Raw genomic sequence first — 27554 nt, 5'->3', positions numbered from 1 at the left:
TTGCCGCCCAAAGCAAAAACAATTTTGGCCACCCCCCCCTTATTTAATTACCCCACCCCTGGCCCCGCCTCAACTCCGCCCCTTCCCCAAATCCCCAGCCCTGCCTCCTCCCCCCAGGCTCTCAAGCCTGGGAGGGAGGGAGGGAGGAGGAGAAGCAGCACCGCGCCACGGCCACTCGGAGTCTCCCCTTCCCTCCCAGGTTTGAGAGCCTGGGAGGGAGGGCGAGTAGCGGCGCGCGAATCAGCTGTTTCGCGCGCCGTGGCAGCAGCAGCAGAGGTGAGCTAGGGCGGCCGGGGCACATTTTTAGGGGCGGCATTCTGGCGCCAGCCATGCCGCCCCTAAAAATGTGCTGCCCCAAGCACCAGCTTGTTTTGCTGGTGCCTAGAGCCGGCCATGCCTGTATGCCAGCTAAAGTTACGGAGAGTGGCGGTTGCTCAACACATCTGAAAATCTGGCCCCGGGTGTGTCTCGTTAGGCTCCCAAATGGGGAGATACTGAAAATTAGTAGCTACTATTGCCAATTTGGCTGCTCAGTTTGTATTGGGGGAAAGTTCAGGCTGATGTCAAGCTCTCCAGGTCATCCTGTGCAACTGAAGTGAGTGGGACTCCTGGGCACAGCATCAAGACCTTAGATACAAAACACCTTAGACTAGAACCTATTTAACTCAGGTATGTTTCTCTCCTCAGTAATTACTGTATCATTACCACACAGTATCACACACTGCTACGCAGTCCCTCCCCTAACCACTGTACACCACTTGCAAATGCTTCTGCAACCTATGGACATACTGCAAAGTAAAGCTTCTTAGCGCAGGGTGGATTTATCCCGTATTGCGCTAATTGTCTTGGCTCAGGTTTAATAATTCAAACAGCTGTGAAAGCTGGATTTCCCCCCTCCCCCCAGTTGTAATTAGCATGAAAGGGCTTTTTTTCCTCTGTCCCTCTCTCTTCTGCATTTGCTTCTTTTTAAATTCCATGAAATGACTTTGCTGTAGGGCTCCCTAGCCAGGTGAAATATATTGCAAGGAAATATTCACAACCCAGAAAAAAAAAATTGGGGGAGGGAGAAAATGTCCAGAAGCAAAGCACAAGTTGATGGTTCATTGTGGGAGAATATTACTTCCCATCTTTATGGTCAGCGTCCCTGCAGGCTGAACTTAAAAAATATAAAACAAAACCCCCACACGTATGCACACAAAATCTCATTGACAGCTTTAGGCCAGGAATTCAAAATAAAGAAGAACCCAACAAAAATGAAAGGAATGTTTGTGAAACTAAATGTTCTGAATTTGTTTACAATTCCCCTGTGTTGGTGCCAGGCCTGGCTTTCGTTGTTCCACAGGATTAAATCAACTGCCTGTGGGAGGGGGCGGAATTTCTGACGTGAGTCACATTTTTTAAAATTTGCAAATGTCACCCAAACACATGGAAGAATCCATGTGTCGGCTTTATCCCCCTGCTGGATTATAATTATTTATTTCACAGTAGCATCTATGCGCCCAAGCTAAGTTTAGGGCCTCATTCTGCTGGATGCTAGACATAAGCATAGTAAGACACTCCCTTCCCTGAAAAGCTTGCAGTTGAAATAGACTAGGGAGAAAAAGGGTGGGAGGGGAAACAAGTGCAGTGTGATGGAGTGACTTGCCCAAGGCCACGCAGTTGATCAGTGGCGGAGCCAGGAATAAATCCAAATCTTCAGACTCCTACTCCACTGCCCCTCCATCATTAATCTTAGCCACACCCATGCTGGACTGTGATTGGATTTTTCATTACTTTTTGATTGTTCAATTTCTCCCAACTTCCTGGTGGCTAACAGGCTATAAAAGGAGACTCTCCCTTGGTGAAACGTTCAGTGTAAGATTTTTTCCGAGAGAGCGCCTGTTCTTCCAAGATTTCCAGACCCAAGCTAACTAGAAAACTAGTCCCGTCTTTGGCTGTTCATTTCACCCTGAAATGAACCTCTGAATCTTCTGGGATTCACTCCTTGCTAATAAAAAACACAGTTTAAAATCACTGAAATATCCTGTAGACACATGTGGTACAAATATGGACCTTCCACATGAACAAAGGTGGCGGTGATTGCATCTGAGTTAGGTTTTGGCTGGAATCAAGGCTAGTGAGGGTAGCAGCTGCAGATTCAAGGTGCTGGAGGGTGGGAAACTTGCTCTCTACTATTCAACAGAAGCCTCCTCTAAACCAGCCATAGACAGACAGTGGTCCCATGAGGGTTGAAACCCTTCTGTAAGAATGGGTTTGGATCAAGTGCAAACACTTCTGAAATTCGAAGGGGTTCTGACTTGAGGGGGGTGGGGGTTGACTCTCTTGTCATGGTGACTGCCTTGACAGCCACTTTGACTTCACTTTGTCTCAGAGTTTAGGCTGCTCCTGCCGGCGTGACAGTTTCCAGAAAGTCACCCAGGATGATGCTTTGTTTGGGGTTTGCTTAAACCCATCACCCTTAGGGCAGGTGGCATGTAACAGGCAGACACTGCATGCCCCCTAGCACAGGTATAAATAACAGTATAGACAGGGAGGCACTGCTTAGGCAAGCAGAGCATAGACCTGGGCAAACACCCTCCACAGCTCTTCACATCCCCAAGCCATGCTGCTCTTTTTAACAGCACAGTGTCCCGCTAAAAGGCTCCAGCAGCCGTGCCACTGCCATGTGTAGCCGCACAGCGCAGTGTGGACGCAGCCTGCTGATCACTGCGGTGTGTGGCTACGCGTACCCCGCACGCTGCCGCCAGGATAGAGAAGGCTTCATGTAACATCCTCAAGGGCCACTTGCTCGCCGACAGGAGTTGTTGGGATCTGTGTGGGCCACAACGAGGTGTGCCATGCAACAGCAGGACGTCCCACTATGATCCGTTTGTGCCTCTGCTCTTCCATCTGACGCCTCCCTCTGGTCTCTCCTCGTTGCTAGGAGTGGGGAGGTGGTGTTCCCCCCTTCCTGACTCTAGGGATCCCTACCATTCCAATCTCTTTGGTTAGCACCATGCTGTAAATGGGTCATGTGGCATTAGGGTTACCACCTCTGAGATGCAAAAAAAAAAAAAAAAAAAAGGCACCCACCACACACACACACACACACACACACACACGACAAGCCCACCACAACCCCCAATCATAAGGCAAATCTGCAACTCCCTACTTATAAAAAGAAGAACAGGAGTACTTGTGGCACCTTAGAGACTAACAAATTTATTAGAGCATAAGCTTTCGTGGACTACAGCCCACAATGGTGCCACAATGGGCTGTAGTCCACGAAAGCTTATGCTCTAATAAATTTGTTAGTCTCTAAGGTGCCACAAGTACTCCTGTTCTTCTTTTTGCGGATACAGACTAACACGGCTGCTACTCTGATCCCTACTTATAGTATCTAGAGAGGTAACACACACAGATAAGATTGACCACATTTCACGTCTCCTCACTCTCGCGTGACTCAAACCCTCTCTCACACACACACCGTGCGCTTGTGTGTTGGTGGGCAGACAGCTGCTGTATTTTCATCAGGTTTGATCTGTTGTCACTTAAACTGCGGAAGGTGGGAACACTGCAGCATCTTTAGCTGGACCCAGAGACTTTTAACATTCGATATCCCCGTGTATGGTGGTGCTAGTGCAAATCTTTAGACTTACATAAAAACCCAGCAGATTCAAGTATCTTTCTGACAACTGGCAAATCCATTTTTAAAAAACAACCTGGCCAGGCCAGACAAATACCGGCCAGGTGGTAACCCTGTGTTGCATTAAGGGCTGCATTGCTCCGCTCACTCCACCTGAACTGGCTAGAGTTGCTCTGACTCAACATGTCCACCAGAGCTGCCTGCAGAGCCTCAAAGTATATCTGTTTCTAGAGTATCACTCATTCTGAGTTTCCCTTTCCTGTGTCTGAAAGATTGCAGAGCTGGACAGCTTAAATGTCACAGCAGGAAAAATGTGACAAGGTATCCAAAGCTAACAGAGTTGAACCATCTCTTTTGAGGAGCATTTTGGTGTCCTACAAATGGCAATTCAGTAGGGCTGGGGGGCTGGGGACTTTTTCCTGTCCCACATGAATGTTTGAGATTTAAAAAAAAAAAAAAAGTTCTGTCCCAAATCAGGACAAAAAGTCCATCTCAAAAATGTTTGGGATCCTACAAACCAAAAAAAAAACCATTTCAGCTTGGGTCAATCAAAATGTTTAGTCTCAATCATTTTGAACCATTGCATTTTGATTCTTTTAGTCTTTTTTCCACCTTTTAAAAAATATCAGTCAAGTTCCATTTCTAATCAAAAAGCCATTTCGAACCGAAAAAACAAAACTTTTCATTTCACAAAAGGGCAAAATGGGAAGTTTGGACAATATGGAAACTTTTTGTAATGCTTTTGAGTCAGGAAATTCAGCAGAACTGATCCAAAACCACCAAAAAAGAGATTCGGTTTGGGTTCATCAGCATTTTTTGGTGAAAAAAAGTGGTGTCAAAAGTGTCCCAAATGGTTTTACAGTTCAGCTGAATTTGAGCGATGCAACAGTGACTTCTAGTGGCTGGTTCAGTTAGTCTGGTGTCTGACCTAGAAGATGATTGAAGGAGGCAAGCCAAATTGGTGTTGGTTTTGTACATCTCTGCCTTAACCTTACTCCTTGATCTTTGCTCGTCAGGGGATATGAGAAGTGGGAGATGAACGACACTGTAAGCCACAAACCATTTCATAAGACATAAAAATACCTCTGTCGGGCTGTTTCCTAGACTCCAGTTGGTGCTGAAAGGGAGTAATTACGTTTGAAGGCAATATCACTGGTGCTTGACTGTGCTATACAACTTCCACTCTGTGATACAAAAACTCACATGAGCCGCGTTAGCTAGCTTTCAGGGCCATCCAGCCTGGTCTTTGCCTGCTGGTTCCTGTGTCCATGTCATTGTGGGACTGCAACCGAAATGTCTCTCATTACAGCAGTCCTTATCACCACATTAGTTCTGCCTCACACCAAATATGACTAATATAGGATAATGAAGATCTCTGGTTTGAAGCATAGTGGCTTTGCAATGTCAGCTAGGCTGAAGCATTGCTGCTTTGTCTGTAGCTATCTGCTAGAAGATCCGCTTCTAATTACAGCTATTGATGGTCTCATTGGTGCTAGTTCCCCCTCCTGCCTTCCCCCCGTTCCCTTGAGATACCGTGGCATCTTTCATTGTGCAATCTCTGCACTGATATTTCAAGCAAAGGTTACAGTGCTTGAGAATAAGAAGCGATGGCACCAAAATGTTGACATGAATTGGCAAGTGAGTTCAAACAGCAGTGTTAGCATATTAATCTGTGCAGTGCTGCCTGCTCCACGCTTTTGGAAATTAAGAGTCAGGTTACAAAAAAGTATGAGCTTGGCTTCAAAATTATGGGATTTTTTTTAAAATGGGTTCTCTTTGTTCGCCTTTTGTTTTGGTTTTGGTTTTTGAGACCATCTAGGTTTCAACGTTTTCAAGCTTTTCTCCACAACCATGAAGCCTAGAACCTTACTTTTTCTTAATGTATGTTGAGATTTTTCTTGTATTCACATGACTCCACGAGCTGGGGCTTTGCGAAAACAACAAATGTTATGAGACGCATGATAAATTCATGAGAGTTGGCAACTCTTGTAATAGTGACAAGGAGACCACAGAAATTTTTTGGTTAGGCTTGGTTTTAGCTAGAAAGACTCCTTCTATCTTACTCTCCCTGTTAAATGTTCAGTTCCCATCTGAAGGTACCTTGAGATCCTGCAAAGATGCTCTCCCTGTGCAGAGAAGTAAGACCATGAGTGCACAACATTCTTGATGCTCTGTGTGTGTGATGTGCTATCAAGTTCCAGAGATGCCACCACGTCTTTACTCTCCTTACATGAATTTACCTAGAGTTGAGATCTAAGCCGGGGTCCGCACTGGGAGGAAAGAGAAGAAGAGGCAAAGATGGAGAGGAGAGAGAGAAAATATGATTTTACATTTAGTGTTCGTGCTCAGCAGCGACCTGTTCATAAGATAGCGAAGCAGCCCTGGAACAGGCTACTGGTGCTAGAATGTGTGTATGCAGACAAATAACTCAGCAACAGCTAGCCAAACACACATGCCCCAAGAAGTGGAGGAGACATTCCTAATGGTTTGTATGATTTAACCAACACCTGGACACGTGTATAGCTTTATCTGCAGGAGCTGGACTGGGGGCTTCATTCCTGCAAGAGGCCACAGTACGCAATACTGTGTCTGGATCCCTAAAAATTGCTGGGTAATTTCATGACCCCCTAACACTTGTAGATATGCAAGTTACGATCAATCTCAAGCTGCTACAGGTCACTTGATGTCCTGAAAGGGTCAGGGCAGAACTCACACGCTGATGCCATAAGGGGGGGTTTCACCTCCTGCTGCTGCTGCTGCAGTGGGGCCTGGCTTGGATCAATGGTCTGACCTACTGTGACAAACGTAGTGGTCTTGGAAGGTTTGACTTCACTGTAAACACATGCTGCTGGTCGGAGTTGGGCCAGGATGAGACCTTGTCAGGATAGCCCATCACTAACCATGATTACAGCTCGCCAAGGTGTGGGGAGCAGTGGTTAATATTGGGGATTCCCAGCTTCTGGTGCATAAGGGTATGTCTAGCCTGCAATCGGAGGTGCGACTGCAGCTACCACCAATGACAATGGCAGTGAGCGGTGGCATCACATGCAGCAGTGTGGGGTATCCAGGCCTTCCCGAGATCCTGGGTAGGCACTCAAGGGCTAGCCTATGCTGCCAGGGCTTCACTGCTATTGTTATTCAGGCTAGCTAGATCAAAGCTGGCTCCGGGATGTCTACACACGCAGCAGTCAAGCTACGGATTGCAGCATTGGCGTCCCCAAAGAGTTAGAGGGGTGGAACCCTGGAGAAGTCTAGGCTCACTGCAGTGTGTACCCCAGTCACGTGAACCAGCACGCCGACTACTCAGAGCAAATCAGGCCCTTCCTTCTGTCTGCTCCTTGGGAAAGAAGGGCGCGCTGGCAGCCTGGTAGTTGTTCCCCAGGGGAAGCTCCCTTACAGGAGGGGGAAGGAGCCTGGGTTGATGAACACCGTTTTTGTGTAACTAAACTAGACACACGTGTTTATTTCTCCAGTGGCAGGTGACAAACGCCACCTAGCAAGTGCGATTCTGTAACTGAGCGGAGTGTCGTTGGCACTTGGCAGCTGAACGCCCTCGGGCAGGGGGAAGCTGCTTCCTTTAGATGGTAGCACGGTCCCGTGAGGAATGCTCATGTGGTGTTCAGTCCCTTCTGGTGGCCGTCCTAATGGGGTTACCCCGTCGTACCGGAAATGCCTGTGTTGGACTGCGCTGCCCAGCACCCTTAGGAGGAAGTTGGGCTTGACTCCATTTGGACAGTGGTGATAAAGCATGCTGGGTGGATGGCCGCAAACCTTCTCCCCACAAATAAATAGCTCGCGTGTCCAGCATACCACACGTGCCATGGGCCATGGCTGGACAATCAGCTGGTTTAATAACTTGGCCTCTTTCAGATTAGCTTCACTATTACTGTTAATTTATTAATATTGCAGTAGCATCTAGAGGCCCCAGTCTGGGATTAGGGTCCCACTGTGCTCGGCATTGTACGGACATAGAGGGGAAGATGAAGGCCTAAAGAATTTACAGCTGGCAACTGCACACAAGATGAGAATGAGCCCATTATGAGTAGTGCACTGAGCAGCAGTCACCCCGCACCAGATGCCAAGCCATTGTCCAAATCAAATTCAATCTCAGGGGCAATTGCTGCCCTTGGTTGGGTTTTTACCCAAGCCAAATGCAAGGGCCACGTGTCCCCTCTTGGGGGTGTTCCCTTTCCCTTGGGACATTTACTTCGGTGGAAAGGGCCTATGTGGCACTCAAGTCCCATTTAAAACCTATTTGGAGGGGTTAAGTGATGCACAGGCCTTGCATTCTTCCCTCGGCTTGGGACAATTTCACCGTTTGTGCATTTATATCACCCACTGATAACAGATGTTATTGTGAAGAGAAGGGACATTTCCTGTTAAAGTCCCACTTAATAGCCCTGGGGCAGACTCTGTTTCCATGGCCATCAGTGGCCAAAATCTCATTGACTTGAGTGAAAGCAAAATCAAGCTCCTGTCATGTGTGGGAGTTTTAGCAGATGCTCTGGTGTTTTCTTACTGCCGTGTTAAGGCTTTCCCTTTTCCTTACTCCTTCCGGGGCTGTGCAGCCTGTCTCTCTCTCTCTCTCTCTCTTATCCCTTTTATTTTTTCCTCGGCAGGGTTTCCCTGAGGTTCCTTGCAAAATGGAGAGTAGAGAGCAGAAATGGTGTTACTGGAGGCCCCATCCCTTTAAAGCACTCTGAGCTGCAGCTTTCATCTGAAGATGATGCTGTTAATTCTCCTCTGGCCAGCAATGTGCTGCCAATGCTTTGACTTTAAGAAGATAGCACAAACATTTTCTCCCGTAATCTGCAGTAAACACCGTATCCCAGGGAGGCTAGAGAGACCAAGGAACGTAACCCCTAGTTTCGCCTGTCCTCAAGAATGCTCCCTCTTAACCCTGACCAAGGAGAGAGGCAGTAAACACGCCATCCGATCTCTGTTCCTGCACAGTGTCTTGAATACACTGAGAAGTCTGGCACAATGTTCAGTTTGTGTCACGTGATGGGGAGGGGAGGATCCGTGGAGCTGCCTAAGGGTGGCCTCTCCCCCGGGAATGGATGGAATCTGGTACGATCCTAAGGCAAAGTCTTCTACAGCCGTGTTCTTGTGAACCCCAAAGATAAGTCATCTCTGGGCAGGATGGTGGTAGCAGCATCCACAGGCAATGGGGCTGGGGAGAGCACGACTTCGTTATATCCATCCCAACCGTCCCCCTTCAATTTAGTCACAAAGTTTTAACAAGGGGCACCAGAGAAGCCCATCCAATATGATCTCGGCTTCTGGCCCAAGGTGGTGGTCAGGCAACTGAGTGCTAAATGGGGTTGTCCTTTTATAGGGGCTTGAGAGCAAGGAGGTATGGTATGAGTAGTTGTATCTCTAATGTATTTTAGCAATCAGGGTGTGCATTGATGATGATTAGGAGGTTGCTTGGAAACACTAACCACAGTTAGTACTGTCTCTATGGGATAAATGGTTGAGCCCATAGTAGGTTATTGCACAGAATGGTTTGGCCTGTGCAAGGTGATTTCATAGACTCCTAGATGATAAAGGCAGAAAGGACCCCTGTGATCATGTAGTTGACCTCCTTTTGCCTAGAACTTCCCTGAATTATCGTCTGTTTGACCTAGAGCCGATCTGTTAGAAAAACATCCTATCTTGATTTTAAAACTGCCAGTGATGGAGAATCCACCATGACTCTTGGTAAGTTGTTCTAGGGGTTAATTTGCAGCAGCCTGATGGTATAACCAGCCTAGACAGGATGGGATCTCCTTGGTTACCACTGAATCCAAGTTAACCGCCGCCATTCCTGGCTGTTTGCTGAGTATTTGATATACAGTGCATTGAATTCAAAGTGTCTTTTCTATGCTGCACCATGGTACCACAAGCATCTCTTGTCTTCAGAAGTTCAGATAATGCAATAACCACCTCACGTGCTTCCCAGCTGTTAACATACCATGAAAAATAAAGGAAGCTATTACCAGACAGGAGATGAGTTGGATATGAAAATAGCCCCTTTTCCTAGGCAAGCTTATTGCACTGAGGAAATGGAAAAGACTCATTTTCTTTTGCAAGGCAGCTGGTATTTAGCTTTAGAAATGTACGTTGCAGTTCCTTGAACTGTTTGTTAGATTTTCTCACTGGAGTTACTTCAAACTCGGTCCCTTCCTTCTCATTAGGTTTGGTGAGAGAGGAACTTGTAAAGGTTTCACACGAAAGGCTGTAACTTGGAGCGAGTGTTGGTTTATTTGGGAAGACCAATTTTCTATGTCATGGATCTGAGTTCATGCACAAGGTCTGCTCCAACTCCAGTTGGAGCGAATGGAGATCTTGCCATCAGCTTTAAGGGCCATAGTTAGGACATCCTAGAAAGATCCCCTCCAGGTTTCTGATCAGAACTTTGGATCAATCAAAACAGAGACAATCCACAAAGAAACCTTCCTAGATTTTTAGTGTAGCATTTTCAAAGGCAGCTAAGAACACAAATCCCACTGACTTTCAGTGGCCCTTGTACTTGTTAACTCTCTTGGGTGTTTTTGAAAAGCCCCCCTTACACTCAGAGCATTTAGTCTGCTACAGATAGACCTCTAGCCTGGCTAGGCTCATCCCACAAAGCTGCTGACTTTTTGCCTTAATGCTTCATTTTAGTGTATTGCTTAAAGATCTTGTTATGCTAGGACAAAACATGAGTGTCATTATGGTGTGTGCTACAGAAATGGGCATTTGCTCTATTACAAGACCTGATAGAATGTCCTTCCAGTTCTTCTTATGCACTACCACAGAAACATGTAACTGCCTCCATCCTAAGTTTGTCTATGAAGTCTCACCACCGCTGAATCACCTCCCTTTCCTCACTTCTCCATTTATCTATCCATGGATGGCGTTAGCCCTTTTTACCACAGCTTCATACTGATAGCACATGTTGTGCGGTTTGTCCACTAGGGCCCCGAAATCCGTTTCCGAGTCACTGCTTTCCTGGGGACAGTCCCCCATTCTGTAGGTGCTGCCTGCCTCCTTTGTTCCCAGATGTACGGATTTGCATAGGGCTTTATTATGTGCAAAGTGAAACAGTGCAATAAATCCCTTGAGGAAATGAGTGCGTTTACCATGCGGAATAATAAAAAAAAATTCCATGTTTCTCCGTATGTATCAGCTTGATTATGTGTCTTTCTGTCTCGTAGCCGGACGAACTGACCAACGCTTTGGAGATCAGTAACATTGTCTTCACCAGCATGTTTGCCCTGGAGATGGTCCTCAAGCTCCTTGCCTTTGGTATCTTCGGTTACATCAAGAACCCATACAACATCTTCGACGGGATCATAGTCATCATCAGGTCACTGCACGCTGCATGATACTTTCCACCATTCGCCTCCAAGTAGCTCCAGGAAACTTTAGACAAGTCATGTCATGCAGGGGGTAGGAGTGATGTGGCTTAGTTTGAATTTAGAGCTCAGTGGGATTAAGAGCATATTGGCCTTTTAGGGTCGTATCTTTAGAAGTGCTGTCCAAACGAAATGGACGTGACAGACGAGGAGTTCTATTTCTGCCGCACATCTGGCGTCCTGGTGAATTTTCCACTGAAACCCAGCAGAACTAGTTCTGGGGAAAGAAGTGTAACGACCCCAAGTTGCAGCAGTACAGTGTTTTCCCAGAACAAATACATGAATACGTGACCTGGAAAGGCAGGAACAGGGCAACGCTGTGAGAAGGTGGGATACAATAGGTAATGGGTGTGGTGCCCACTACAGAGGGCTCCCAACAAGTGGTAGGGATGCTGCAGATCTGGGGTGGGTTGTGCTGGCCCATGTGCGAAGGAAAGGCTTCTTCTGCGTCTGTCCATGCTGTTACTGGCTTGGCCCACGCCAGTCATCCCCCGAACTTCGTGGCTGCTAAATTCACTCTAATTTTGAGAAAGAAAAATGTCAGGCCAGATCCTCAGTCGGTGTAAATCAGAATAGTGTCATTGACGTCCATGGTGGGATGCCGTTTTATACCAACTGATGGCTGGGCCCCTGGCGTTGAAATAAGTCATGACAATTAGAGAGGGATCCAGACCAAAGTCCCAGATCCAAACAACTCCAAACTCTGAGATTGTTCAAACTCCAAACCCAATTTTACACCTGGCTCCATCTCTTTATAATAATAAGCTGAACTAAAACCCCCATGTTTGAACCCTCTGGAATTTCAGGGCCTTCCAAAATCCTGATCTAAATTTTGTGGCTGGAGCCCAGCTCTGATTTGCAATGGTCCAGACCAACAATGCATATAGAACACCATTAAGTCATTTACTTTATCGCTAGATGCCGTAGAAAACAAGCAGGTTAAACAACACTAAACTGGCTATAGAGGGAATAGATTGAGCATATATATTGAAGGGGGCTAATTCTGAGAACTTTCCAAAGTCAAGAAGGAGGCAGAGCATCAGAGGCAAATATACAAGTTGACCTCCCCCCACCCACACTAGCTTCGTAAGTCCCATCTGTTCCTACAGCGCTCTCTGATCCCAGGTCACAGGCTGGGCCAGACACCCGGTGAGCTACCCACAATCCAGTTAGCTACGGGTTTTGTTGTACTGTACATCAAACTGCTACGAGTCAGACAAGGACAGTGAGTTTGTTGTTTTCCCTCTTGTGCTCCCGTAGTGTCTGGGAGATCATTGGCCAGTCCGATGGAGGCCTTTCTGTGCTAAGAACTTTCCGGCTGCTCAGGGTCCTCAAGCTGGTACGCTTCATGCCCGCCCTTCGCCGCCAGCTGGTGGTCCTGATGAAGACGATGGATAACGTGGCCACCTTCTGCATGCTGCTCATGCTCTTCATCTTTATTTTCAGGTACCAGCGGGTGCTGCTTTTCTTCTTGGATTAATTGTTTGGCTTGCTTAAATGATATGTAAATTAGAATGACAATAGAGCATGTTTGCCATGCAGCCTAGATGACAGAAGTGCTCACAATAGACTGACAGGCCGATATTCAACAGATGATTTACCTCTTCGAGGTCTCAGTGGTTCATGCAATCCTTGTAATTGTGTAGACAAATGAAGAACACAAACCGACAACAACAGAAAAACAATCACGCCAGAGTTCCTGAGAGGCACGGGACAGGAGCGGCAGAAGCTTCCTAAAACTGGGGGTGGGGGGGACGCACTGGCACCTGCCCCCTCTGTGCCACCCAGGGCCAGCTCTGGCTTTTTTGCCGCCTGAGGCAAAAAAGCCTCCGGCCGCGCCCCCCCCTCCCCCAGCGCGGCAGGGGAGGGCGGCCGGAGCCCCGGGGGGAGGGCAGCGAGCCCCGGCCGGGACTCCGCTCTCCCCGGCGGCCAGAGCACCGGGGGGAAGGCGGCGAGCCCACTGCGGCTCCGCTCTCCCCGGCGGCCAGAGTGCCGGGGGGAGGGCGGCAAGCCCCGGCCGTGGCCCCGCTCTCCCCGGCGGCCGGAGCCGGAGCACCGCACCGCCCCCCTCCAGGTGCCGCCCCAAGCACAAGCTTGGTGGGCTGGTGCCTGGAGCCGGCCCTGGTGCCACCCCTCTCCCCTGAAACCCTGCCCCCGCACCGCCTCTTCCCCTGAGGCCCCGCCCCTGCACTGCCTCTCCCTTCCCCCTCCACCTCCTCCCCAAGAGTTCCCCCTCTGTTCCAGGATTCCTGACGCAGGAAGTTGGCCACAAATGGAACTTGATGGCTTCATGTTTTAGAGGGAGGAAGTATGGGGTCCAGGAATTACTTTACTAACACTAGTCTGCAGTTGAATGGCTCAGGGGGTTGATAACAGGGCATGCAGCCGGTCACCAGCTCCGCCCCCCTGAGTTCTAGGTTTGACTCTGACCGAGGTCAATAGTGAGGATACGTGATCCAGAGAAGCAAGAAGAACTATGGAGGGAGAGTGGGGACAAAGCGGGCAGTTGACCTGATGGTCTTTCTGATGTTACCCCACCTTGTAGAGAATAGCAGGGGTCATTTCCAGTGCCTGTTTAGTAGCCAAAATGAAATGGATTGTTGGTCTTAGTGAATTTGGTAGTGGACAACTATCTGTAGCACCAGCAGTCACTTCCCAGCAACTCCATGGGATCATCTGTCCATGTCAAATAGAAGACTTTCGAAATAATAGTCCAGATTCTCAGATGGTTCAAATTCGCTTATTTCCATGGATGTGGGCCCACTGGCTTCAGTGCAAATTAGCTGAGAATTTGCCCCAATACCTATGGCAAACATCTTGGAAGATGGTATTTTTTATTAAATACTCAGAAAGCGCAAGCAATTTATGTCAACTGTTAAATCTTCTGAATGTTTCTCCTGGTTTGTGTAATTCCAAGCTGTTTTCTCTATTCTTTCTCTGTTTGATGTCATTCATACCTGTATATTTGTCATGCATATTGTATATTTGTCATGCTTATGTCATACGGAATGGTTCCTGACCACATATCCATTAGGCTGTTTGATAGCAGGAACTCAAAAGTGGGGGAGCAGCTACCGTTGCAGCTGCCACTAATTGGCCACTTTGTTGGCATTATCAGCAAAGAGTATGAGGACTGAATGGTTAATGAAGATTGAGTGACCCTCTCAAGATCCTGGAAATGGTCAAATCAGCTGTAAGGTCCATTTTTCATAGAAGATCCCTTTCTGGGAAAATTTCTGGGACCTGGTTGGCCTGAGCCGTGACAGGTCAAATGTGCTTTGTTACACTCACATTTAGCGAAGGTATCCGCTTTTTGCCTGAGTCCTATATAATGAACGGAAAGTAGCCCCTCCAGCACCCACAGCCCTCTCCAGAAATTCCTCAGAGAGGATACTGGAGATGGAGATGGATTGTTTGAAGAGTCGTCAGCCAGGTCACCCATAATTCCTTGGACCAGTAACATCCATTCCCAGTCAAAGGCAGCATAAGGTTTAGAAAGCTCACCAACTAGTATTACAGCTGGGTCAATGGAACCCAGAGGCCATCAGGCTCTGAAATGGTGGGTCATCTGTAGGCATCTGGACTGAAATGGCAAGTAGAGGCTGGGGGCCTCAAGAACCAGTACATTTGGTGATGGTTCACCAGGGAGTTAGTGCAGGAACATAAGGAAAAAAGTTAGATCTAAGTCATGCTATTCTGCTTTCACCTTCTGGAAAGGCTCTTTGTTGCATATAGCAAACCCATGCTCTGATTCACCTTGTAGTTGGTGTCCTCCTCTAAGGAGGTCTCATTTCCTGCCTGCAGGAGCACAGATAGCACTCTCAATAGACCCACCATGTGCAGCTGTGAAAAGAAAGTGACCCCCAAAAGCCCTAAGTTGCTCCTTAAAACCATGTGTCTCATGCAGTGATGTCTTCTATGTCGCTTCCTTTCCCTCTCCAGCATTCTCGGCATGCATCTTTTTGGATGCAAGTTTAGCTTGAAAACTGATACGGGGGACACAGTTCCAGACAGAAAGAATTTTGATTCCTTGCTCTGGGCCATTGTGACCGTGTTTCAGGTAAGATCTGGGACCGCTGATGAGTTTTATTCTCTACCAAGCAGACAAATGTTGTTGCCTTTCAAAAAAACTTCATTAACAACATCACAGAGTTAATTGGACAAACTTACCATGAAAGAGGTTTGTTTCAGTACTTCCCAATTGATCGACTGGTCTCAGGCTAGCTCTGAGTGGGCAGATGCCCTTGTCACAAACCCCACCACTATAATGATCTCGCTTCTTAGCAAAGGCCAAAGCCTGAGAAGGAATAGAGATTGAGCAGCACTTTCATATCATTACCCTTGTGCAAATAATAGCAGATTTTCTCAGTTCAGTTTTGATTAAACTAAAAAGTAGGGGAAAAATTCTGGTCGTTCAAAACACTTTGACCCCCCAAAAAATGTTTTGTAACATTCAGGGTTTTTTTTAACTTTGTTTCAAATTGTATCTTGATTTTTTTAGGTATAAGGAAAAAGCAAACAGATAGAATATTTTGACTTTGAGGGAATTTTCTTTTCCCAGACAGAAACATTTCAGCAGATTCAATATGAATGCATTAAATGTTTCAGTTGACCCAAATCTGCATTTTTTTGCCCAAAATTCAAGAAATGTTGCCCAGCTGCAATCATTATACAAGTCAGGTTGAAACATATCGGTCATTGTGAAGGAGGCTTCTAAAACCATTCAGTGCTGTACCTGTTCCATGAATAAACAGAAGACTTCTGTCTCCAAGGATACCAATCCAACACCTTCCTCCAGCACTGAAATTCACTTTTTTAAAATACTGTGTTTTAGAATTGGGGGAAGAACAGACTGTCTCAGGTCAATCTAGCTCAGCAAATTTTGTAGGTGCTGGCTACACAAACAGTGGATTTGGGATGAGGATTGCTGGACTGGTAAAGACTGTGACACAAAAGAAAAGCAAGGCAGAGGACTGGAAAATCTCTATGTAAACTAGCCGACTTTCCTGTGTAGACAAGATCTAAGGTATCATTGGAATGACTCATATATTTCATAACAGAGCAATAAAGCAACAATTTCCAGGAAGGTATCTCTCCGTAACATTAGCTGTCTTTCTGCTTAAGAAATCAGCCCTTATAATGGGAAGCAGAGTGAGTATATTAATGGCCCCCTTACAACCACCAACAGATGTATATTGCATATAGTGGAGGAGAGCTTGGGAATGTTAAGCAGGATTCCTAGGTACAGGACAGATGCACCTCATTAAATGAGTTGCAGTTAGGGTGACCAGATGTCCCGATTTTATAGGGACAATCCTGGTTTTTGGGTCTTTTTCTTATATAGGCTTCTATTACCCCCCATCTCAGTCCTGATTTTTCACATTTGCTGTCTGGTCACCCTAGTTGCAGTCCATGTGCAAACTGATCCAAACTCTCCATAATGCAGAATGTTAGCTCTCCCCTATATAAACAAAGATGGATTTTAGTTCATTGCGAGAGGAAACTGACATCACTTTCATGAGGCTCATACTGTTTTAATAGCGGCTCATGTATTTATTTTTAACATTCAAAGTCGTGTGTGTAACTAGATTCAGCGTGATGCACAAGGACATAACCTTAAGGGGAGGCACAGAACTAATGGGAGGCACAGGACTAAATGCAGCCGAATATGCTTTCCCACCCCCAGATGCCGCCAACTCGTTGTTCCTGTTTTACAACAGTGCTAGAGGACATCTTCATTGTAGAGTCTGGATTAAAGAAGGGCAAGAAACCATCGTCTTTTTTTTTTTTTTTTAATCCCTGGGTTTTTCAGCTATGGAAAAATTGGCAGGCTAGGAATATCTTGAGTGACTCTTATGAAGGCTCCTTATAGTCAGACGAGTCTTTTCAAAGAAAATATGTTTTCCTGCCAGTTTATCATCTTTTTTCCACCCAACAAGCAGTTGTTTCCTTTCCTGAGTTTCTGGAGATCCCTCGTGTCAATGACTGTGAGGAAAACCTGGGTTTCTTTCCCCAACTCCAGTTAACTCATAATGAGAAAAAATGTTCTGATGAAAGGAAAATGTGGCCCTGAAAAAGGGTGACTATCTCTTGGCACAAAACTGATGGTGCCACGGCAGGCCTATCAACTGGTAGCCGATCACCAGAGTACACGTAATCATTTGGGAACTTCCCCACCACGTAGTAGAACTCACTGCTTGTGCACCCGCTACATTACCAGAGTGGAGATTTGAACTAGCAACCTTTGTGGGTCATAATGCTACTAGGTGAGCTGACAGGGGACCTAGTGCAGAAAAGTATCTCAGGGGGAAGCCGCAGCTTGCAGATCTATCTCATGTGCTGAGATCTAAATAAAGAGATCCTTTGCGGTCTCATCTGGTTAGATCTCTAGGAGGTCAGAAAGGAGAGCGGGTGCTGCCTCTGTAAAGGAGAAAGGGATAAATCAGTGATTCAATGTGCATTTTAAACCAGCTGCTCCCGGCGAGCAGAGAGGAGTAATCGGAAAGCGTTTCCTCCCCAACTCCATGCAGATCCTCACCCAGGAAGACTGGAACGTGGTGCTCTACAATGGCATGGCATCCACCTCCTCGTGGGCGGCACTCTACTTCGTGGCCCTGATGACCTTTGGCAACTACGTGCTCTTCAACCTCCTAGTTGCCATCCTGGTAGAAGGCTTCCAAGCAGAGGTAAGGGGGCTTAGCAAAGTGATGGGGCAGGGAACTGGCACGTAGGGAATGGGTGAGGGGTTCAGTCTCATGAGCTCTTCATCAGTAGGGAAGTAGCTTATCGCTAAATGATCCTCCAAGGACCACAACAGTACCTGGCCCCCCAGATCCTCCAGTAAATCCCACCTGGTACAAGACAGGACATTGATAATCCAATGCTCATGGGGGAAAGGGCCAAACTGAATTAAGCCTGGTCTACACTTCAAAGTTGGTGTCGCTGTGATGGCTAGTTGGGGGTGGGGGCAGTTACTGACATAGCTATGTTGGCATAAGTCCTAGGGTGGATGCAGTTATACCGGTATAAGCAGAGTAGGAGTGATAAAGCTTGTGATGAGGTGCCCTTGTGATGCCTGGCTAGCTCTGATGGGTCCATCCTTGAGAGGATGATCCAGTGATTAGAGCACTTGCGTGGCATTCACAAGACCACGCTCCACCCTGTTTCCAGTGTGACCCTGGAAAAGTCGCTACGGGGACGTTTACCGTTTGTGTTGGAGATGTAAACTGAATCATCCAGAGCGTGGTCCCAGCCGAGACTTGAGGCACGGACTTGGGCGACTGGCTGCTTGCATCACTGTGACTATTCTTCTGGTTTTAGCGTGCTAGTGTGGGTGTGTCCCCTTGCTCGAATTTACAGCTGCCGCACCTGCACAGGCGTGTCTACACTGGGAGTTGGGGATGTAGATTCCCAGCTCGAGGAGACATTTTCGTGCTAGCTCTCATTACGCTAGCATGCTAAAAATAGGATGTGCCCGGTGGGACGGGCTCGCCACTCTGAGTACGAACCTATGGTCTCTGGTGGCAAGTACTGGGGACAGGACCACTGGTCTGACCCAGTATGGCTGTTCTTATGTACCCCCCCCCTGAAAATGAGTGCTATAACAGTATATGTGGCCAGGGGACTGGATAATGTCCAATCACCTTATCTTGGGTAAGGAAGTTTAAATAAATGACTGTTTCTCACTCTGCTTTGAGAAGTTTCCAAGTGTCAATCCTGGAACCCACTAACCTAGTCTGCTCTTCTCCGTTTTTTTCCTTCGGAGCAGGACAGATCCATATGTGGCATGGAGTTTTAAATGAGAATTATGATCCCATTTCTGGTTTAATATATTATCAAGAAGCTTTTGTGAAGTCAGTAGGGCACGGACATGATTTTGAGACTCACCTAAAATCATCCAGCCTCTGTTCAAGTTGAAAATAATAATCCAAAAGGCTTGAATCACATTTTTGGATTTTTTTTTTTGGTATCCCAAGGCATGCAAGAACAGAGAGGCTGCTTGGCGCTTTGGAATATTGAACCAGCGCTAAGCACATGGGAACAAAGAAACAAAATGAGGAATGGTTTTCAATTTTCATTCTCTAAATTCCCAGGGTGTGGAGAGGGAAAGAAAATCTTTGATTTATTCATTATTTTTGATAACTTTTCATCTTGTCCCCAGAAATCTCATCATTTTCATATTTATTCAGCTTACATTACACTGAGGCAACACTGCGGTTCACTGTGAAGTACCATTGAAATATGCATGCACCAGAAACACCCTTCTCCTAAACTGTCACTACTACATTTTTCCCCTTTAAGGTGATCTGTATGGTTTCCATTATTAAAATGTCCCTTCCCAGCTTCCTGATAAGTACCAGGACAGGCAAATTAATAGAAACAGCTGGAACAGAGCCCTAGTTTGAAAATGATCTTATCTTCATTGTTTATTCCCAGACTCACAAAGCAGCTTTCTTGGGATCATGGATCTGTGTGATACGTGCACGTAGCTGGGGATGCTACAACGCTTCGCATCCTTGCCTCTTAGTACAACTGGCACGACCCTGCTTCTATTGAAGTCTGTGGAAATTTTGCCACAGACTTTAGCAGAAGCAAGCTCAGCCCCAAAAGAAGGAATTACCAGTGTTCATGGAGAATCTGGCTGGTGTGTCCCAGCAGGTTGGCATTTTGCTCTGCGGTGTTAGTTGTCTTCAAAGTTGCACGTGCCGTGCAGCAAGCTGGACCCAAAGCCTGTTGCAAAGTGCCTGGACTCTGATACAGCCGGCTGACAAGTCTGAGGCCGATTCATTTACATTTTAAAATGGTAGCTTAAAAATGAATAACCCAATCAGTGCGGTAACCCTGGCGGTGGTGATTTTTATATTGAACTCCATTCATTTGAAGCTGTTCCCCATGTTATCCGTTTTCAGTGTGCTACAGATTTTTTGCATGGACGGCTACATCATAGAAGTAGCCAGTTGAAGAGGGTTTGAAAACTGGCAACTGATCGGGGACAGTTTGAGTGCTAGGCACCTAAGGAAGTGGGGGAGGCAGTCTGAGATAATTGGCTGAACACATTAGCTGTAAGAACAAATTTAAAAATTTTATTAAGATGATGTTAAAAAAAAGTGAACAGAGTTTGAGCATAGAAGTTTCTGGTTATCAGGGAATAACGTACAGATTATCGAGGGTGCAAAGTTTGGTTTAAGATCAGGTGGCATAAGGAATACATAATCTGCAATATCCCCGATTGGGGGTAAAAGGTTTACTACTGCTAAAACGATCCACGGTGACATAGTTAACAACACTGGACCCAGAACATTCATTAGGAGGTTTCAGAGATACCAGCCAAATAGAAATGAATGAAAGTTTCAATCTAGACTTTCCCATAGCTTGGATGTGTTTTGAGGCGGGAGTGTAATATATGAAAAGGAACTGAGTACCTCGACTGTAAGTTCTTTGGGGCAGAGATTGTCTTTTTGTTCTGTTCATACAGGACCTAGCACAGTGGAGTCCAGGGGCCCCTAGATGCTGTGGGAATACAAATAATAATACTGTTATGTGTGTGTATCACTGCCCACTGTTAGATGGAATCAGAATAGCTCAAATGTGTTTCAGAGACCCTGTATTGCTACTGAGGCTCTCCTTGAACTCAAGAGGCAAGGACTGTTCTTTTTTGGAGCTGAAGGATCTAAGTTTTATCTTTTGTGTCTACCACCAAGTCCTAAGCCGCTATAAATTTGTTACAATAGGTAGAATTTGAGTGATATGTGTTTGTGTTTGCCTTTGCCTAAATCATTCTTCACCTTGATTCGTTCCTGCAATGTTGCCCATATTTCATGACTCGTGCTGCTTTTGAAGCTCCTGTCTCTCAGGGTCCATTAGCGTGTCTCAGCCCCACATCTCCCGGCCCTCGGAGAAGACGCTTGAGGATATTATAAGAATGCTGAAGGTGTGTGCCAGCCGTCTATGCTGGGGAAGGGCCCCTGGTATCAGCCTTTTGATCTTCAGCAGATTCCAGAGACAAGAGGTCATACTTATGGGGGGGAGGGATAGCTCAGTGGTTTGAGCATTGGCCTGCTAAACCCAGGGTTGTGAGTTCAATCCTTGAGGGGGGCCACTTAGGGATCTGGGGCAAAATCAGTACTTGGTCCTGCTAGTGAAGGCAGGGGGCTGGACTTGATGACCTTTCAAGGTCCCTTCCAGTTCTAGGAGATGGGATATCTCCATTAATTTATTTATTTATTCCAGATGAAGCGCACAGGCTGTGCCAAAAATTGTAACAGCTAATTGAAATCCAGGAGTCCGCTGAGCAGTGCTCCTTTGTGTTCTGCTTGGGGTGTAGAGTAGATGCAGCTGTTTGATGTTGCCAGGCAGACCCAGCCAGTCATACTTTGCACTTTTCACCTGTTTTTTATTAAGTGCAAGTCCACATTCATGCTCCGTACCCAGGCAGGCAGGAGAGAGGCCTTCCTTGCCCATTCAACTTTATCAGCTACACTATTGCTGTTTCATTGACACCCTTTAATCCCTGTGTGCTAGGCCCCAGCTCCCCGTCTTTGATAAGACACTTGTCTTTAAATTTGTTGTCATTGACGAAAACAAACAATGGAAGAGGACCTGGGGAATGGGCCCTGAATTATTCACGAGCTAGTCTTGGTGTGTGTGTGGGAAATCGGTGCTTTCGTTAGCCACTCTGCCCGGGAACGTTTTTAACTGTCTTGGGGATTTATAATACTTCTGCTTATTCCAAGCTGTTTCATTCAATACGAGAGAGCAAGCAGAGAAAAATCATATTTGCCCCATATATTTTTCTGTGATGACTTCAGTGAACAAATAATGATGCATTAAGCGAGTCTGGTAAGGGTCCCAGCCAAATGCCTGGCTGTAGACAGAGAGTTCTAGTTTGTAACTTAGAGTTAAGTTAAAGGATAGTCCTCTTCTCCCTTGGATTATACTAGGTCAGCTCACTAAAGCTCCCTTCACATGCCCATGGCTCCAGACAAGTCCAGCTCCACTTCAAATATCTTTTCTGGTTTCCCCTTACCTCCTGAAGCAAATGTAACCACCTTCCCCTTTTCTCCAAAGCCCTACACAATCAATCTCCTACGTAGAATCATAGAAGTGTAGGACTGGAAGGGAGCTCAGTAGGTCATCTAGTCCAGTCCCCTGCACTCAAGCCAGGACTAAGTAATATATAATACTGTACATATAATGCTCTGGCTCTCGCCTCTATTCATTTGTCCCCTCAGCATGACCGACAACCCCCTTGGTTTACCAGCTTGTGTTCTGACTACCAAATATAACACTCATTTACTCACAGGCTCTCTGTCCCACTCTAGTAGCTGAAATACTATGAGTCCACTGCAGCCTGGGCTAACAGCTACTGTGTCTTCTAGCTCAGGTCGTCAAAACTCATGTTTTTTAGCTCCGGAGGTCACAGGTTGAATCCTTGCTGTGGAAATAATGTGGGGTTTGCGTTGGGAAAAAGAAAATTCTCTCCATTCAGCAAACCTGTTTGTTGCAAAAGCCACCCTGACCTTTCCACAATGTTCTGTCTCCTGCTTGTTTTCTAAACGTCTGAATCGTGCTAATATGAAGACAGAAATTGGTAGCCTTGTGCAATATTCTCTATAAATATGTAATTACAGTCTTAGCAAAATGGACCCTGTTTTCTTGCTAGTGTTTAATAGCTCCTTTTGGAGCTGTTACAGACTGTGATTTAAATGTGTGAGAGACAGTCTTTAAAGCCAGCATCAGAACAGCCCAACCACCCCAGCAATTAAATTTGTACCGTGCATTTTTCTTTCTGGTTTCCTTCATTAGGGGGCTTGGCAAAGCTTATGGCTATCGGCTTGTCAATTGTCTCTTAGCTAGGTACAGTATGCACTAGAGAAATCCCACCAGAGCCATATTTCAGCCACGAGGCCTCGTATCAAACTGCGTGCTTATAAATGAATAACTTAGCTCTAGTTTTTATACGGCAAAGACTGGCAAATCTTCCTTGGCTGCAACTCGCAGGGAGAAGCATTCAGCAGAGCTGAGGATTTTTTATTTTCCTGCGGCTTTATTCTTTGATTCGTTGACTAGCTGTTGATGCCAAAATATGAAAAGTCTTTTAAACAGGAATCCACATAAAGTCATGTACTGCAGAGGAACTTGTCTGAGATCTTTTGCCTTGCTCTTCTTCTTTGACACTGCGTGTGAGTACGGTCAGAAAGGTGGTTATATACAAATGGGCCCTTCTTAGTCATTCGATCACTCCAAGCAGGTTCTTGGGGCGGCCACTTCGGAGAGGGACGGCACGTCCAGCTGTTCGGCGGCAATTCGGCGGACGGTCCCTCACTCCCGCTCGGAGCGAAGGACCTCCTGCCGAATTGCCACCGCAGATCGCGATCGCTGCTTTTTTTATTTATTTATTGTTTGGCTGCTTGGGGCAGCCAAAACCCTGGAGCTGGCCCTGACTCCAAGTCACGGGGGCTGACTTTACTGATAGAATTGTGGGGGGGTTGCTATTGTTGGCCCTCCCCTACAGCTAAGGAAACAAGCTGAGTTCTGTTCTATCCTATGTATCATTGACAAAATTGCCAACTGAATTTGATTGAGGGATTCCTTTATTGATGATGCTGTCAGAAGCAGAAAAAACCCAGCTTGATCTTCAGATCTTGACTTACGAATGGTGCAAATTTGATAGGGACATCAAAGAAAGAGAATAGAAACGGAAATCCACAAGGTCATGCTTCGTGTAGAGCATCCCTGACTTGCATGTATGACTGCAGAACTACGAGCAAAAGGGCAAAACTTATGCTTGTGTAGCTGAGTCACGCAGAGGTTCCAGATTGACTGACTGGAAAACGATCTCAAATCTGCTGTACAACGCCACCCAGAGCTTCCAAAATTATGCAGATCTAACAGCTATTGTATGTTAATTCTTCATCCATGAAACAAAAAAGATGAACAAAGGAACTCAATCCCCTCTTTTAACCTGTTGCTTTGGCTGCCCCACTTAGCAACACACTGCCAAAGAAATCAAGTTCACTGCCACCTTGGGGAGAGCCGTGTGTGTCTGCTGAGACCGGGGTGGATTTGTACAGGCACCAGTTAAGAAACTGTGCTCCTTACAGAGACCAATTTGCACAACTTCTCTGTAGCCTTGATGGGTCGGTTCGACAGCCTGCCAGAGCAGTTCTGTCTTGCTGACCACACCCAGGATGAAATTGTTTAGGAGAACTTTACAAGACAAGCATTTGTACTCCAGCCTTTTAAATGAATTTAGGTTAGTCTCTTTGGTAGCATACCTGGATATAAGAAAGCAAAGAACCCGTGTTCAAATCTGGTAAAGACATTTCAAAGAGGATTGTGTGGCTGAGGGCTCGGCTTTGGCATGCCAAACCTCTCAACAACATAATCTTCCGGTTGCTGGTCAGGGCCCTGTGTGTAAAAGGAATCAAGGGTCTTGTCCCAAATCCCAAACTCACTGTCACCATTGGCCCTCCTGCTGGTGGTCTAGAAGGAGACACTAGAGACTGAATTATTCTTCCACGCTAGAGGTGGTCCATGATGGGGTAGTGTGTGTGTGCGTGTCCATTCACCACTTGTGCTGTAGCACTGCTGTGGATAGCAAAGTGTCTAATCTGGGGTCTGTTCATGACTATATTGGGGAGGATGTACAAAAGCACTCAGTACTGGCCTAATTGCTCCCACTGAACTCAATGGTGAAACTTCCATCCACTTCAATGGGCACAGAGCTGGGCCAATGCTGAGGTACAGATCACCAGCACAGTTCCCAGGAGTCCTCTTGGGTTAGGGTGACCAGATATCCCGATTTCATAGGGACAGTCACGATATTTGGGGCTTTGTCTTATATAGGTGCCTATTACCCTCTCCCACCCCCGTCCCAATTTTTCACACTTGCTGTCTGGTCACCCTATCTGGGGTAGTGCTCTGTGGAGCTACGACCTTCTACCAGCTGAGTTTCAGTCCTGAGTGCGCCTGAAAATCCCACCCTACCTGTTATGGTAATAAATGATTGTTCATTTGTTTCCTCTAAGGATTGCATGGTTTTCCATGTGGTGTTTGTATAATATTCCAGTATAGAGATGTGTAACAAAAAGCAACATGACTAGACAGAATTGTTAACTAGGCCCCCTGCATGAGATGCACCATAGGCAAGAAAGATGTTACAGCATGAAGGATAAAGACAAGATCGTTTTCCAAACCGCTGGGGAGCCCAGCCTGATTCACAGAGATAACAGACTGACAGCACAGAGATGAAAATCACTGACTGCTGCTCAGAGGTTTCCTCACGAGGCACAGACCCCCTGCTCTCCATCGTGAAATGCCGTGATCTGTATTTGTTTGCTGAAGATATTGAGGCAAGAGTCAGCCAACAAACTGGCTGTCATTAAATACTGATCTTTAAAAAAACAAATAGATAGGCAGATGTTTTGGAAGGAGAGAGTGTTTTAACTGCCCAGCCTGAGTGGAAATAGGCTGGAGGAAGGTGGTTACTCAGTTGTCATAAAGCCCCCAAGTCTTAAGTCTCCAGTTGTGGTTATCATCTTCACTTTCAACCCCCTCTCTCTGTCTTCAAGCCACATCTGCTGACTTTACTGACATAAATAAACTCCCAGGACTATCTCAGCCCTGCAGAGCAGGTGCAGTTATGGAAGAGCAAGCGAGGTTCTATTCTACCTCATCCTACAATGCTGCCAGGTGGCTTCTGATTGCAGAATCTTTATAACGAGGCAGGATGAAAGACAGGGTATGGCTTGATTTTTCAGATCCCTGGGTTGAGTTTTTCAGCACTGGCAGCTAGAAAAATACGCTTTTGACATCTAAACCCAGCAGCTTGTGAGTTGGGATCATGGAGAGAGAGGCTAGATACGGAACCCCGTGATGCCAGATTTTCTTAGTCACGTCTCTGATGGTAACAGCACTTTTACATTTTGCGATGGGACTCATTGTTCAGTTAGGCTAGACACTGAGATGAATGCAGCCGCATTGGCAGTAGCTATATCTTGTATAAGGGCATTTCAAAGCAGTTCTAATACACATAATAATGCTTAGCGCATATAGTATGATAGTGCCCAAAGGCCCCAATCACTGTACAAACACAGTCGAAGAGAGAGTCCCTGCCCCAGCTTTCAAAACATTACTTGATTAATACCCACAACAGGTAAGTCTCATGGTCCCCATTTTAGTGAACAATCCAACAGCTGAAAACGTCAAGTTAGGGAAAGTGAGGCACAGCCGGGTTGAGAGATTTGCCAGCGGTCGCTCAACAAGTCAGTGTAGGAGCTAGAACTCGAAGCATACTCTTCCATGGCCCAGGTCTATGCTCTACCCACGAGATGACATGGCCTTTCTGATGGGATGAAGTATGTGGGCAGCCATTGGTCTGGCATTAGTAACTTAAAGGGATCTGGGGGATTTTATTCGAAAACTTCTCTTGGTCAAGAGCAAAACACTAATCAAACATTAAATTCACCCGTCACCTCCCTGCAGGGTGATGCCAACAAGTCGGACACGGATGAGGACAAGACCTCTGCCAACTTTGATGAGGATATTGAGAAGCTGAAAGACCTCTGTGCAACAGGTAGGAATAAGCTTGAATTTCCTTCTGCAGTGTGCATAGCTATGTTATAACTCTGCTTCCAGAGGCCTGTAGAATGGTTTAGGTCAGTGTTTCCCACGTGATGGGTCCCAACCCACCAGGGGCGCCTGGTGGCACTCCCTCTCCCCAGCCACCTTCCACCCCCCTCTCTGGTGCTGTGACATCCCCAGGCAGAGGCATGGGGAGGGGGTGGGATCTCCGTGGCAAGTGCAGTGCGAAGGAAGCTGCCGAAACCAGCGAGCAGACAGCCAGCAGCCTGGTAGCGATTGCAGCCCGGCTGTGGGGAGAGAGGGGCTGGCTGGGGCACAGAAGGGGGAGCCAACCAGGAAGCTTGGGCTTGGGACTAGAGGGCTGAGGAGGGGGAGGAGCAGGTGCAATGGGTCCCCAAAAGAGACAAAATACAACTTAGTGAAAAGTTTGGGAATCTCCAATTTGGGAGCTCTATCCCTGTTATCTCCCCTTGGGGGCAGTACGTTTCACGGGGTGACTCACCTGGCTGTTATGCCTGTGGGGCGGTAGTTTTGCATTTTCAACTATTCAAAAAGTGTTTCGACTATGAAAAAGACTTTCCAGTCTTCACAAATACGAAGAGAGAACGTGTGTTGCTTTTCAATATATCCTTGCCTCAGATATTAAACTGTATTGGCTATTTGGTCACATTACATCTCGTCCCCTTTTAATTTTCAGCGTGGGGTTTTGTTAGGAGAATTTTAAAGTGTCTTTCGGGCCTGTAGCCAAAATTCATTTGACTCAATGAAATGACAGTCATTTGGCGACCAAATGGAATTAATTTCAGGTAGAAACAGAAGTATTTGAATGGTTGGGGTTCCCAGTTGAGAGAGCTGGAGCAATACTAGGTGATTTAACTGCCCAGTCATTCAGCTCAACTGGAAAATTCCAGATATTGGGTTATCAAATTCAGCTTCCCTGCGGACGGTTGGCGAACAATCCA

The 27554-nt window shown here is 46.5% G+C and overlaps 1 protein-coding gene across 3 annotated transcripts in view; it reads left to right on the top strand.

The window, feature by feature from the left end:
- CACNA1H (calcium voltage-gated channel subunit alpha1 H) overlaps window positions 1–27554 on the top strand; it is a 457965-nt gene that overhangs the window by 359435 nt on the left and 70976 nt on the right. For all 3 annotated transcript variants that reach the window (XM_008164759.4, XM_042853069.2, XM_042853068.2), the window contains exons 11-15: window positions 10807–10958; window positions 12268–12453; window positions 14950–15067; window positions 17538–17693; window positions 26494–26584. In XM_008164759.4, the coding sequence (XP_008162981.2) occupies window positions 10807–10958; window positions 12268–12453; window positions 14950–15067; window positions 17538–17693; window positions 26494–26584 (703 nt within the window). The remainder of the gene's footprint in view (window positions 1–10806; window positions 10959–12267; window positions 12454–14949; window positions 15068–17537; window positions 17694–26493; window positions 26585–27554) is intronic.

Source organism: Chrysemys picta, chromosome 10 (assembly GCF_011386835.1).
Source record: "Chrysemys picta bellii isolate R12L10 chromosome 10, ASM1138683v2, whole genome shotgun sequence".
Taxonomy (NCBI): Eukaryota; Metazoa; Chordata; order Testudines; family Emydidae; genus Chrysemys; species Chrysemys picta.
This window is presented reverse-complemented; position numbering and strand designations above follow the sequence as displayed.